Source organism: Haemorhous mexicanus, chromosome Z (assembly GCF_027477595.1).
Source record: "Haemorhous mexicanus isolate bHaeMex1 chromosome Z, bHaeMex1.pri, whole genome shotgun sequence".
NCBI classification, from domain to species: Eukaryota; Metazoa; Chordata; class Aves; order Passeriformes; family Fringillidae; genus Haemorhous; species Haemorhous mexicanus.
In genome coordinates this window covers 79,595,579-79,609,036 of record NC_082381.1, presented here as the reverse complement: position 1 = coordinate 79,609,036, position 13,458 = coordinate 79,595,579, and the positions used below count along the sequence as shown (strand labels likewise).

Sequence of the window (13,458 nt, the reverse complement as noted above, 5' to 3'; positions counted from 1 at the left end):
GATTTCCTGAAAGCCATTTTCATGATGCAATATCAAGAGCAAATTTTCCTTTTACTAACATCAGTTTGGGAGAAGGAAGGCAGATAATGATACAGATGACAGAAAAGAAATTTATGCCCATGGAAATATCTTTCAAATCCTACACCTGAGCTTTAAGGAAAACAGCCTTTATCTATAGATATCATTTTTATACTACAATGACTAAAAATATCCCTTAAATTAAATTACTAGGGTCCAGAGTGACCACCTTTGAGTCATACTAATTTCAGCAGCTGTTTATGTGGACAAATAATTTGGAAATTGTGCTGTTACTTGCATCCATCAAACAAGCAATACAGTAAGTAAACACATTAATTATATTAATGTGTAATTAATTAATATACACATTAATTCTTGTGGAAATAAATAACACAATACCTTTCTGTTTCCTAGGTCTTATGAATCACTTTGACTTGGTATTTAGATTTATCCTCTGCTCTGAAGTTCCAGCTACAGACATATACTACAACAACTGGTAATTTCATTCTTAGACGACTGGATTATAATATTTTTTACAATTGTTACATAAAGGGCAGTTCCTCAAAGTCCTTGAAGCTGCTCAGGTATAGAAGAGAGTCAAGTATTCATCACCAGTTCCTTCTTTGTATTCCAGAGTAGCCAAATCTACCCAAAATACACAACATATTTCTTGCTTCTTAAAGGGATTAGCTACTGCACTCTACAAGCCCGAGAATCAGATTATATTACGTATATACACATCTTAAAAGCATGCAAAGAAACAATTTTCACTGCTGTCTTGGAAATTCCTGGATAAGACAGGCTAAAATTCCCGGTTGACAGAACCAAGAAATTGTTTAAAATATTTATATGACATTGCCCTCTAGAGGAAACCGAGAAAAGTCTGTTTTAGTAGAACTCTTCCACAGATGAAATGTTGTTTTCAGCAGAACAATTAGTGTTTGTTAGAAACCATTTTCAGTGGGAACATCACACACTGGTTTGGCTCGATTTGTCATCCATGAGTTTTCAAGAAAGAATTCCCCAACCTCTAGCCTAGGGCTCTGTATTCAGATAGATGGTACCACAAAGTTTACTGGCTACCACATGTCTGTGTTTTTCTCTTTGCTACCAGAATAAAAATAGCCCAGGCTATGAAAAATTGGCAAGCACTTAATAGTAATCCTTTAGTTATGATGGCAAAAAGAGACACTGGTGAACGTGTAGAAGGATGGGCAGGAGGACTTCCCTGAGTTTTGTTTCATCAAATTGTTACCCTGCTAGAATGAACCTATTCCAGTGACCAAGTAATGGCATAGGAAACATAGGTCAAGGTTATTACTATATTAATCAAATATTTATTTTACAAGATGTTTGTTTGTTTGTTTGGGTTTTTTGAAGATCATCTGGTTATCTATAGTACCGACTATGGAGAAGGCTTAAAACCAGACCTTGACACCTTTTTAAACAATAGAAATGAGTCTTAGGCATCATCTGAAACAGTAACCTCTTTCAGTCATGTTTCAACAATTCTGTTTTATTTTGAAAAAGCCTGAATCCATTTTCCATCCACCTCTAGTTTCTCACATTCTTGTTAGACAGGCTTCAGTTGGATGGGATTCCTGAGTCTTGGATGCTCTAGGGTGAAGTTTGCTGCTAATAGTCACAATTTGCCTTACTCTTGTCCTGTTTTGGAAGGTACAAGCATTCTTGAACTGCCCCATATCTTGTCACAGTGCCTGCCAACTTATCCTTCCCTATTACTGGTCTGTTAAACATGTTTTCCTTCAGAGGCTTACATGATCTTGCTGAACATCATACATTTTACCCAGAGAAAGAAGCAAGAACAGTGAGAAATACTGTAGAGTCTGTAGTTGATATATATGCCCTTCGCCTCTTAGCCCACATCTGATAAAAATGAGACAGAAAAATAAGTTTCAAGGAGCATGTGATACTGCTTGGAGCTGGAGGAAAGTGTCACATGAGCTAAAAAAAACCAAGAGCTTTCCATGTTAAAAAAAAATCCCATCCCAAAAGCCATCCACTGCAACAGCTGTCTCTGTGATTATATACTTGTCTCTTTCCTGATCTCACCTGTGTTTATAGTAGTTATCCTCTCACTTATGTCCACAGATGGCAGGTTCATGTTGACAAACCATTTCTCTGAGGCTGATGTTGAGCCTCTGACTGTGGAATTGTCTCTGAAAAAATGTTCACCATTTTTCAATCCTCCCTGCTCCTGTCATTTCCAGTCCAGGCCAGATTTCCAGTGACAGAGGATAAGTGGGTTTTAAGCTGCCATCACTGTTAATGCTTTTAGCTCCGGAGGGTCACAGTTCAGTTCTAGTCCATCTTTCACGACAGCAACAGTCACACCCAGAGGTTGTCAAGAAGGTATGATCATGTCCTGCCTTGCAGAGCAGCCACAAAACACATCTAAGAATGAGAATGCTGCTCAGTAGACCACGCTGTAAGAAGAACTATTTGAATGAGGACTGGAGAAGCTATGCCTTTCCAGGGCTCATGGCACATCAGTCAGTACAGGACAACCTCCCAGGATTCTCACTGCCACTCAGTAACCTGGCTCCAGTCATCTCCTACTTTTGCAGCAGCTCAGAGCTTCTGTCTCAAGAAAATCAATCTTTAGCCCACAGCATGCTTTGTGCAAAATTCTGGACTCCCAGAATATGAAGAGAAAGTCACATTTACAGTTTAGAAAATGCTGTAAATGACTGCACATGGCAAACTGGTGTGTTTGGGCACGAGCATTATAGAAAGAGTAGGAATAATGGGCACAGAATGTTCCTTGCTTGTGTCTTTGAACATCTGTATTTTTAATTATTGATGGCTAAAGCACTGTTCTGTGCTAGCAAACACACTGCTGGAGAGGCTGTGAAAATAACTGATGCTGTGGCTGAAGGCCTCACCTGTTACTTGGCTGAGCAGTGGAAAAAAGCGACTCTTATTTTGCACATTCCAGCAGTTTGCCAATTAGCTACATTCTGCTGCACCCTGACTGTACTTCCAGATGACCTGAGAGCATGAGATACTGGCTGTGTGTCAGGCTGAAAATCCCACTCAGGATGTAAAAGGAATTCTGCTGGCACTTTGGTATCAAGGTAAGTGACAAGGCACAAGGCTGACTCACCAAAACAGCCTGTTCACACAGAGGATGAGCAGGGACAGAAAAGCAGGGAGGGCAAAGCTCCCTCCCAAACACTGGGCTTGTTCTCTTGTAATTACAGCATGGTCAGAACACCAAATTAAATGGAGAGGCACAGCCATATACTGGGCAGCAAGGCACAGATTTCTAATCAGAATTTCCACAGCTCATTAAAACAAAAACAAAGCACAGAAAAAACCGTCTCTATAACCTCTGAAGTTTTTACACCTCCTAAGGCAATACCACCAACCACTGTCCAAGTCTTTTCAAGCCTGATGCAATGCTTCTGAAAAGCAAGCATGCAGAGGCAGGGCTGGGAGCAATTTTGGCAGATAACCTGAGGATGTTGTCTAGATACACATGTGTGTTCCCAGGGAATCACGATTTCTAGAGAGAGGCCAGGTGTGTTGTTCAGTGCTGACACTATGTAGAAGGCAGTGACGGGCATATCGATCCCTAAATTTCTGGACAAACATGCAAACACAGAGGATGTGAGCTATTTAAATCAGTGGAAGACTTTCTGTCATTTTTAATGGGGTTTAGATAAAACTTGTCTGAGCAAGAAGATAAATAAGATGCAAATTTGAGGCAGATGACGGGTTCAGAAAGTCTGTTAAGGAGGCAGTTGTGGTAATAGGATGTTGCTAATGGCCACTTCCACAAGGGAATGAGTTGTGCCTCCACAGAAGCTTGGCATGGGGACAATGAGAGGGACGGCAGGAACTGGAGGGTGAGGAGGGGAAACCGAGTGAACACAAACTCAGATTAATAAAGCAAAGAAGACAAACCAGCTAAATGATCTCTGCTGAGTCTAGGGATTAGTGACCTTCTATTTAAGACTTTGGCTCTTAAGAGAGGATTTGGAATAAAGCTCATTTCTTCAGAGCAATTTATTTCTCAACACGTGTGGCGAAGTCTGCTCATACCTTCCAGGAAACATAAAAGAAGGGAAGAAAAACATCTCTTTCTTAGTTTCTTAGTCCTGCTATATTTTAAGGGAGGAAAGAGGGAGGAATTTATTTCCACTATCAAGTAGGGGATTTATATCCACTGTCAGTGTAAAATACAGCAGCCATGCTTCAGAGAGGACTGCATGCTCCAGACTTCAGGAGCACAGTGAGACTTAGGCTGTGCCTTGCAAATGTTAGACACCCATAGGCTTTCTCTCATTTTGCATAGGTTCAGCACACATTTACTGTATCCCAGCCAACAGCAGCCCAACAGGATGAGAAAATACTCAGCCAAAATCCCTATATGCTGCTTATTTTCCATCCTCAGGACTCATGTGCCAGGAAGCTTGGAGGGCACATCAGCACAGGCTTCTCATCCTTGCCCATGATAACAAGCCCCAGCTTTCAACCTCCGTGCCCTGATCCATCATTTAACAGCATGAAGATCAGTAATATGATATAAAAAAGGAAACTAATTCAATTCCACGACAGGTTGGGGGTATTTTTTAGGTCAGTTATGAGAACTCTATTCCCTGAGACTGCATTTGAAGGCTGCAGTCTCCAGGACCACTGTATTTATTTTTCACTGTGTAGTCAGTGCTGTTAATATTTTAACAAGGAGCTCACACAGAAATGTTTGCCCCTTGGCCAAGGGCAAAGGGACAGGATAAATTTCCATTATTTTTCCTATTAAAACAAAAATATTTTCTTGTGGACATAACCAAGAGAAGGCCCTGCTAACATGAGGAAAAGCAGCTGCTTATACTGAGCAGCACTTTGTGTTGGCAGCACCTTTGCTTTAGGAAGGAGGTGAGGAAACACAGTAAAGCAGAGCAATCGATCCATGCAACCTGATGTGCCTGGGAGGTGGAAGTGCTGTTAGACAAAGCTTTCTGATGACCAGCGATGGTTTTCTTGGGGTGATTTCTCTGTAATAAAAAGGATGTATAAAGGAGATTGCACTGCCAGGAAGATAAATCCTCAAAAGCTCCAATGAAACACAATCCCATCATACGCAGAGAGACCTGAACTACCTCCTACCACCATAACACAGGCATTCATACACCCCAACAGCCAGCCCAACTAAGGAATGGACTTGTTACCCAAATCATGTCCTGAGGGCTGCAGCTGATGTGCTGAGGGAGCTCCCACAGTATCCCATCCCCACACATCAGTAGGAGCACACGGATGCCTTCTGAACACACTGACAAGTAACAGAGTGCAACAAAATCTTGCAGATGCTCCAGAGACAACTGCAGCTGCCAGGACAGGGACAGAGTAGTCATGGCAAGAACAGCCAGCCTCCTGAGAGAGTGACAGTGCCTCGACACAGCATGGCAGGAAGCAGTGCCCCATGGAAATTCAAAACTGGAGCACTTGAATATCAAAGAGTGACCATATCTGGATGGGAAGGATGTTTCTCCCAGCAAGAAAATATTTCTGTTGCAGAAGCAAAGCAGTTTATGTTTAAAAACTAATCCCATTCAAACTTCTGAGGAAAGGGGATCTCAATAAAAAAGTACCTTGAAAGTGTTTGTCTTCAGACAAAAGAGTTTTCAAATCACACTCAGATTTTTTCTCAGACACAGCAAATACTTCACTGCTCCTAGCCCCACAGCACATGCACTGCTCTGCAGGTACAGGTCTGCCCCTTATCTGCAGGGCTCACAGCACAGGAAGAAAGAAGATGCCTTCATGAAGACCCCTGTTCAGGGCAGAATGTGTCTCTAATCATCCAAGAACTGCATGATTTGTTTCCAGCACCAGCAAGAACCCTTATTTTGACAAAGAACATCAAGATTTCACCCAGCAGAGCCCAGGACTGTTAATGACTGCCACAGCAGGCAACACAAAGTGCTATGCACATTTTGAGACCTGTAATTTTTTCGGACATTTTGAATTGTCCTTTGTAATCAGCTGCTAGCGCTTACAGAGAGGCAGGACTGTGCTTAGAATGTCCGTATTTCACACACATACTAATGGTATTGACGTGTGAGGAGAAGCAGGACTTTACCTTCAAGTTCCAGCTGTCCTGGAGGCGTGAACATAAGATGTGCAGCAGCAGCAAGCATTCAGGAAAGACCTTGGCTCTACTGAAAACCCTCAGCTTCAGGTAAAGTAAGAGATTTCAGTAGTGGCACTTCAAGCTCCCTCCCCATTGCAGACCTGAATCCTGAAGGTCTTTCTCAGCATCTCTGAAAATAAACTGAATCCCCTGAAATTTGGCATGCCTTATCTATTCTGAGGAGGAGTCTTAGCAACTCCCCCCTGGACACTGACTGAAGAGGAGAGACTAAGAAAGAACTGTGCAAAGGTATGGCGGTCAAAATATTTTTCTCTTCATTTTTTTGGAAGTAACTCCAGTTTGTGGGTTAAAAAGAAGCCAACCACTTCTCTGACTGTATTCCCACATATGGCAATGTTTGGTAATTTTTGGCAATGAGAAAGATGATATCTTGAAGGAGTGGTTGGGTTCTCTCAGTGACAAATTATAATAATAACTCATGTTTCTACCACACTGTCAACACTGGTAATGTATCTTACTCTGCTTTTTACAAGCATGAATTTGCAAATCTACTTAACACTGATTTTAAATATTAAATATATGTAGTAGCTGTGTCCAGGCACTGCAGCTATGCTTGATGAAATTCATAATCAAATATTTCAAACTGAATTATATTCATGAAAAAATAAATTTTTTTGCAGTGCTCCAAGGACTTGCTCAATGAAGCCCCATTCAGTTATGTTCAAGAAATGAAGGATTCATCTGTCATCTGTAGGAATACTAACAGCCTCCCTTCAGTAAGTGAGTAATAGCCCAAAATGAGTAGAGTAAATCCAAAATACATAGGAAGTTGATGTCTGGGGGAACATAACCCACATATTTTGGAGATACAGTTGTATAGACAGAAGATAAATAAATAGGCAGAGTTGTGACTAACCTTTGTTCAGTATTCTAATACAGCTCATTTCTCTGCAATTGTATTTGATAGACACACAATTTGCTAACTCTAAAGAGAGCAATAATTTTCCCTCAATCACTAACATCACCAAAAATGACACCACCTACATTATTCCTCTCTAATGTAATAATACCCTGTTAAGCAAAGAGCTTTGATGATTTTATTACTGCATAATGTTCCTCAAAATGAAAAGAAAGGAAAAAAAAATAAAAGAAACAAGTTCAGCAATAATCAACCCGTCTCTGCTGTTTACATGGAAATCAGGTGGAATTTAAATAAACAACTTTTCTTTAAAGAAGTGATATTCAGCTTTCCTAGCAAGGAGAGACAGATGAGTGGTCCTCACAGCTGGCTCCTCCAGGAAGTGTTGTACTGCTCTTACTGCATCTGACCCCATTACTACTCTGTCTGTCCAGGGCTGCCAAATCTGTTCCAGCTCCAGTCATCTGCCCCTGCATCCCCTAGAGGCTGACCATATCCATAAGAGAGCCACCAGAAGGAACTGTGGAGGCCCTGGAGGGGCTTAGCCAAAGTTACACGCCATTGGCTCCTTCCCCTCTTCCTATGCCTCAACATGGGTGTTCCTAAGGCTCTCCCTCCCTTTTCCCTGATTGGGCCTCACCTTGATACAGCCCGGAGACCAAGGTCAGCTGGGAGGCCCCTTGGGGGAAGAGAGTGAGACCTTGAGGGGGAGTGTGGGGCTGAGAAGAGAACATCTCACCATGCAGCTGAATTAAACATCTGTGGATATTATGCAAAAGCCTTTCTTGCTTCTTTACCCTGGACTTTACTAGCAGCAATTCAGACTGCAACGAGGGACTGCGTGCCCTCACCTCTTCTCTCCTGTTTTCTGGTGCATTAGTTTAGCCCCTTGGAATGGGGAGGGTTTGGATGACAGGCTGGAGCTACACCTGAGGTTACATGAAGCCCAGGGTATGTCAGAACACTTCTGAAAACCTGCAGCAGAGGTGGGAAATGGCAGAGCTGTGAGACCCCCATGCCAAATCCTCCACTGTTAAGGGAATAAATCAGAAGATTCCCCATAGTATCAGTGTGAAAAACTCCTTCATCAGGCAAGATGGGGCTGCCCTGGAACACTTGGCAGGTGTGGAATAAACACACCAGCAGTGATTTTGTTTGCCCAGTCCAACCTGGTGCTGCAGGAGCTCAGGCAGAATTTTACTTTCACTGACCATGTGCAGTCTCCACTAAGTAAATCACACCACAAATCAGAGCATCCACAGCCCCTTGTATCAACCTGGAAGTGTTTCTCACTCAGCCAGGGAATAATTAGGCAGTCAGAATCTGAGTCAGAACTACTATTTAGTGTGCTGTCCTGCCCCAACAATACCTTGAAAAACCAAGGGGAAAAGGGCTCTGCTACTTCCACCATAGCAGCAATATGGAATTCTCTAGGAAAGCTTCTTCTTGGAAGCAGTCTTTCCAGAAGGCAAGTTGACATTGCCTTTCACACTATTATAAAGTTAGACAGAATTATGTCCCTTCTGAGCACCCCAGTGGAGTAAGCTACTATAAGACTCTCAAAGCATCCTCAAGCACTCCAGATGCACAATGTGGGAACATGAGGTTGGAGCTGCCAGTCAGCTCCCTGATAGGAAAAAGCCAGCTCTCCAAACTGGGAGCATCCTCAAGGTCCCAAACTGTCATCCATCAACATCACCCTTGTCAAATAGCAGTCAACAGCAAGTTAGGCAAGGATGCTTTGGATGCTGAAAATAAAACAGGAAATGTCCTAAATTTCGGCCTAAATTGGATGTTGAATATTCTAAAACAGGATTTTAAGAACAACACTGGCTCCATGCTACCAAAACTCTGCCTTTGTAATGGCCAAAAAAAGTAAGGAAAATGGAGCACTTGGTTCCCATTAGCTGCAGTCACAGCTTGCTGGTTTAGTAAGAGAGCTTTCCAAAAGTAACAAGCCTTAAATTAAGCCTTCAGAGACAGGCCAAAAAGGACAGATATACAAATATTTTTAACTTCATTGGCTATTTTCTCTAATTTTGCATTATTAATAAGATAACATTATTGCTGCCCACTGCAAGCAATTCCCTTGTATTTAGAAACAGTGACATCTGACAAAGGGGAGACAGCAAACTATAAACACTCTCAAATTTGGACATGCCACTGATTGATACTGCCACAGTAATAATATGTACACACTTTTTGAATCACAAGCTAGGAATTACAGAGGGCTGTCTTTGTACCTGTAAAACCATAGAAAGTTGACCTGCCCAGCACCCACAGATTGAGGAGTCACTGCTTTTATTCTGCCACGTGTCAGAGCTGGGAGTGATGGTCAGCCCAAACTCCAGCCCAAACTTCACATTCAAGTGAAGTGATCCTGCCTGTTGGGGTCACTTCACTAGGAATTCGTTTCCAAAAGTGTCCACCCCCAAAATAAATTCCCTTTTGGCAAGAGGGGAAGGATTTCATGCCCTCAGGTACATTGTAACCTCAGGTATGAATGAACGTTTGCATCCTCATCTACAGCAGAGAATGGGCTTTGCCTTTGCAAAGGGTAATGTGAGAAAAGAGCACAAAGAGCAAAACTGGGACAATAACTGATTTTACAGCATGGAATATATGAATTAAAAAAACAACACCACAAGAATAATCTGAATCATTGCAAGAATCCTAATTTTTGATTTGAACTCTTAAAGATTTCAAGTTTTCTGGGTCAGGAGACATCAGAAGAGAGCAAATGCATTAGAATCAAAAGGAATTTATTAAAACGAAGTTGTTCCAAACTGGAAAACACAAAAATGTCTTGCTTTGAGAAAGTCTCAGACAACATTTAGCTGCCAAAAATGCTTCCTTCAACTGAAATAATTCAACAAAAAATATGAGCACCTGTAAAAATATCTTCCAGTGCTGCTGCATCTGTGTTCACTTTTGCTTAAGAAAACAGTTTTATACAAACTCAGGAAGGCTCCTGCTTTAGTGCAGCCCCTGTGGTGATTATGACGTATAATTTTTTGACCCAGTGACCCCTGAAAAGTTTCCAGCAGAAGTGTGAGTAGCACACGTAGGATAATTATCAATTTGCTTTTGTTATTTATTTTCTACGAGACCTTAAGAACCAACCCAGGGCTCTCTCAGGGGCTGGAAAGCAAAGGCCAAAACCTCTTCTCCTGTGCTTTCATCAGTATCGAATGTGCCCTGCACCATGTGGCACCAGAGGCAGCTGCTGCTGGCGGCTCTGCCACCCTTACCTTGCCCCGGTGACATCCACACCGACCATCAGCTGCCCGTTCAGAGAAAGGATCTCATCTTTCAGGCGCACTCTCCCGCACTTCCCGGCCGGGCTGTTCTTCTTCAAGTCAGTCACCCAGATGCACCCGACGTCGAGCACAGGCCCCTTATGCGCCTTCCTCTTCTTTCCTCCCCGACGCTTCTCCCCATAGTCTCCCAGAGCAGGGATATTCCCAAAGCTCAAGCCCAGGACTTCATTTTTCCGCATCTCTTGGGCCAGGTACATGGTGCAGATCTCCGTATCCAAAGTCCCACAGCTCCCTGGCTGCAGGTTGCTCTCGTCCACGGAGAAGTTGAGCTGGATGTACTCGCTCAGCTTCTGGACGGCCGAGCGGCAGAGCTGCTGCTCGGCTCCCTCGGCCCCCTCCCGCCGGCTGTTCTGCAGCCACTGGCACAGGAGGGGGAGGAAGACCCCCGCGTTGTCCTGTGTGATGGGCATCGCTGTCCCTCCCTGGGCATCCCCTCAGGGCCTCAGCCCCGGCCCCACTCGGCTCTCTTGTCGTCTGCCGCGGCCCCCCGCAGCCCCTGGGGACATGCCGGAGTGGGGCTGCAGGTCCAAAGCAAGCTCCATCTAGTCTCACGGAGATTTCTGGGGGGTTCCAGCTGACCAAGAACACAGAACAAAGAAGGATGTTCGGTGTCCAGGCGCTACCCCGGCCCTATGAACAGGCTTGTGGGTCAATTTTGTGACGTCTGTGGCTGTCCGGGTCTGCCTGCCGCCGGTGTCCCCGCTCCGTCGGGACCAAAGCGTCCTTCCCACCACGATCACCGCGGCGTCTCGTCCTGCAAGGATAAAACAGCGTGGTTAGAAGTGCCCGAGACGCTGCAGGCGCCCCTCAGCCCCGGCCCTGAGGCCCAAGGCCGGCTCGCACGGCCTGGCCGCTCTCCTCCTGCGATTTACCACTTGAGGGCACCAGCTGCTCTCCTCAGCAAGGGAATAAAAGGTCACCATTAGCTCCTGACCTTGGCGGTGAAAAGCGGGTTGCAGAGCCAGGGGATGCTCCAGTCGCAGCTCCGGGGCTCTGACCCGAGTGCGGGAGACACTCCTGCCCAGGGCCGCCGGAGGGGCACCGGCCTCACCAGCGGCTGAAGCTGACAGCCCTGCCGTCCATGCCAGTGATTTTGGGCTGGGAAAGACTTAAACCGGTCTCTTCCCGGACTTAGCTCCTCACCAAGCTGCACGAGGGATGGGAGTCGCAGCTCCGGGGCTCTGACCCGAGTGCGGGAGACACTCCTGCCCAGGGCCGCCGGAGGGGCACCGGCCTCACCAGCGGCTGAAGCTGACAGCCCTGCCGTCCATGCCAGTGATTTTGGGCTGGGAAAGACTTAAACCGGTCTCTTCCCGGACTTAGCTCCTCACCAAGCTGCACGAGGGATGGGCAGCAGCAAACACGAACGGTGAGGACGCCAATGGACCCCCCCCTTCGTGGCAGCAGTGGCTCACAGCCACCTTGTGGGTGAGGCGTCTAAGAGAAGTGACTATGAAGTTTCCTGGGAAAAGAGTAGGGCAGGTGAATTCCCCCGTTTCCTGCAGTTTGGTGAGGGAGGCACACAGATAGCCAGGAGTCAGTGGGAGCCAGGGGTTAGCAGGCAACAGGGCGAGACAGGCTTTTTTGCCAGGATCATTAGGATCTATGAAGCAAGAAAAAAAACTCTGACATGAGTGAAGTCTGGTTGACCAGATTCTTTCAGGGCTTTATTTTCTAGCAGTGGATGCTGCTCAGTGAGTTGTGCACCAGGAAAACTAAAGAATGGTGCCTTCAGAACAACATTCTCACATAATGGATGGGGTCAAGGAATCAGCAGGGAAGTGCCTCCAAAGAGAGATGTGTTGGGGGTAAGAAGGTAGAAAGAAACTCATGTAAGAATGCCTGTAAAATCAAGGCATTTGGAACAGCAAAACAGAAATTCCTGGTTTCAGTACATTTTAAAAAAGACCTTCTAGGAGAGAATTCAGGGAGAAGAGTTGAAAGGAAAAAAAATCAAGGTGAGCTGTAGTTTCTCGAAGAAACAATATTTTGTGCTTAAAAGGCACAAGCACAATAGCATCTCAATGAAGAAGGATCAGAAGACTTGGCAGCATCATGAGCTTTTTATTTTCCTCAAAGACAAGAAGAAAGAACACTAAAAGGTTACTGAGCACAAGTTAAAAAAATAGTGTGAAAACATAGGCAAAAATAATAGAAACATCAGGTATAAAAATGAAATGAAACTTGCAGAAGATAAAAAAAAGTTACCCTTTATATGCATATTAATACCAAGAAGGCAATCCTTAAAAATGTTGCTCAGAGAGAAAGTTATTGAAAAATGACACCAAAAGAGGCAACACTGGTTTGAGTTTTCTTTTAGTCCTTGTTAAAATTACCAACTATGCACAGGGGATTAGTATATAGTGTGACACAATATCAGTACAGAGGCGTACTATCCTCTTCTCTGCCTGTAACAGAGTAAGACATTAGTTCAATTCAGGTATTTCCAGTCCAGCAGAGTGGGAAAAGTCACCATTTAAATTTCCTACAAAACCAGCTAAAACCGTCTCAGATAGTTGGTCACTTGTGAGTAGTCAAATAGGTAAGGGGCCAGAATTAAGGACAACAGCAAATGCAGTGGCTGTCTTCAAGGCTAGAAAGAGAAGCAGCAGAAAAATGTGACATGAGTCAATCTAGCATCAATCATTCTAAAAACTCAAAATCTAACAGAGAAATAGTTTGTATGTACATGGAAGAGAACAAAAATACAAGCAGAAGCAGACACAGGAGAGGCAAGAATAAAATCATGTGAAATCAAATTAATTTCTTTTCATAATGGAGAAGTTGTTGAATATCATTTATCTGGGCTTTATCATAGCTTTTGTCACTGTCTCAAACAACTTTCTCATAAATATACTAGGGAAATATGATTAAATGAGGCTACTATAAATCCATACCCAGGGAGTAGTTATTAATGACATTCTGTGAAACAGAAGGAGCTGAAAGTGGAGCTCTGCTGGATCTATATAGTCTAGTTCTGCTCAGCACAATCATTAGTGACCTGGACAATGAAAGTGAGTACACATATTAAATCTGCAGATTACATAAAGCTGGGTGTGTCTGCAGACACACTGGAGAACAGG

At 43.9% G+C, this 13,458-nt stretch overlaps 1 protein-coding gene across 4 annotated transcripts in view; it reads right to left on the bottom strand.

Annotated features, from left to right (window-relative positions):
* Positions 1–13,458, bottom strand: part of PDZD2 (PDZ domain containing 2) — a 201,973-nt gene that overhangs the window by 127,278 nt on the left and 61,237 nt on the right. For all 4 annotated transcript variants that reach the window (XM_059837120.1, XM_059837117.1, XM_059837119.1 and 1 more), the window contains one exon: positions 10,307–11,129. In XM_059837120.1, coding sequence (XP_059693103.1) covers positions 10,307–10,785 — 479 coding nt within the window. In that variant the 5' untranslated portion in view covers positions 10,786–11,129. The remainder of the gene's footprint in view (positions 1–10,306; positions 11,130–13,458) is intronic.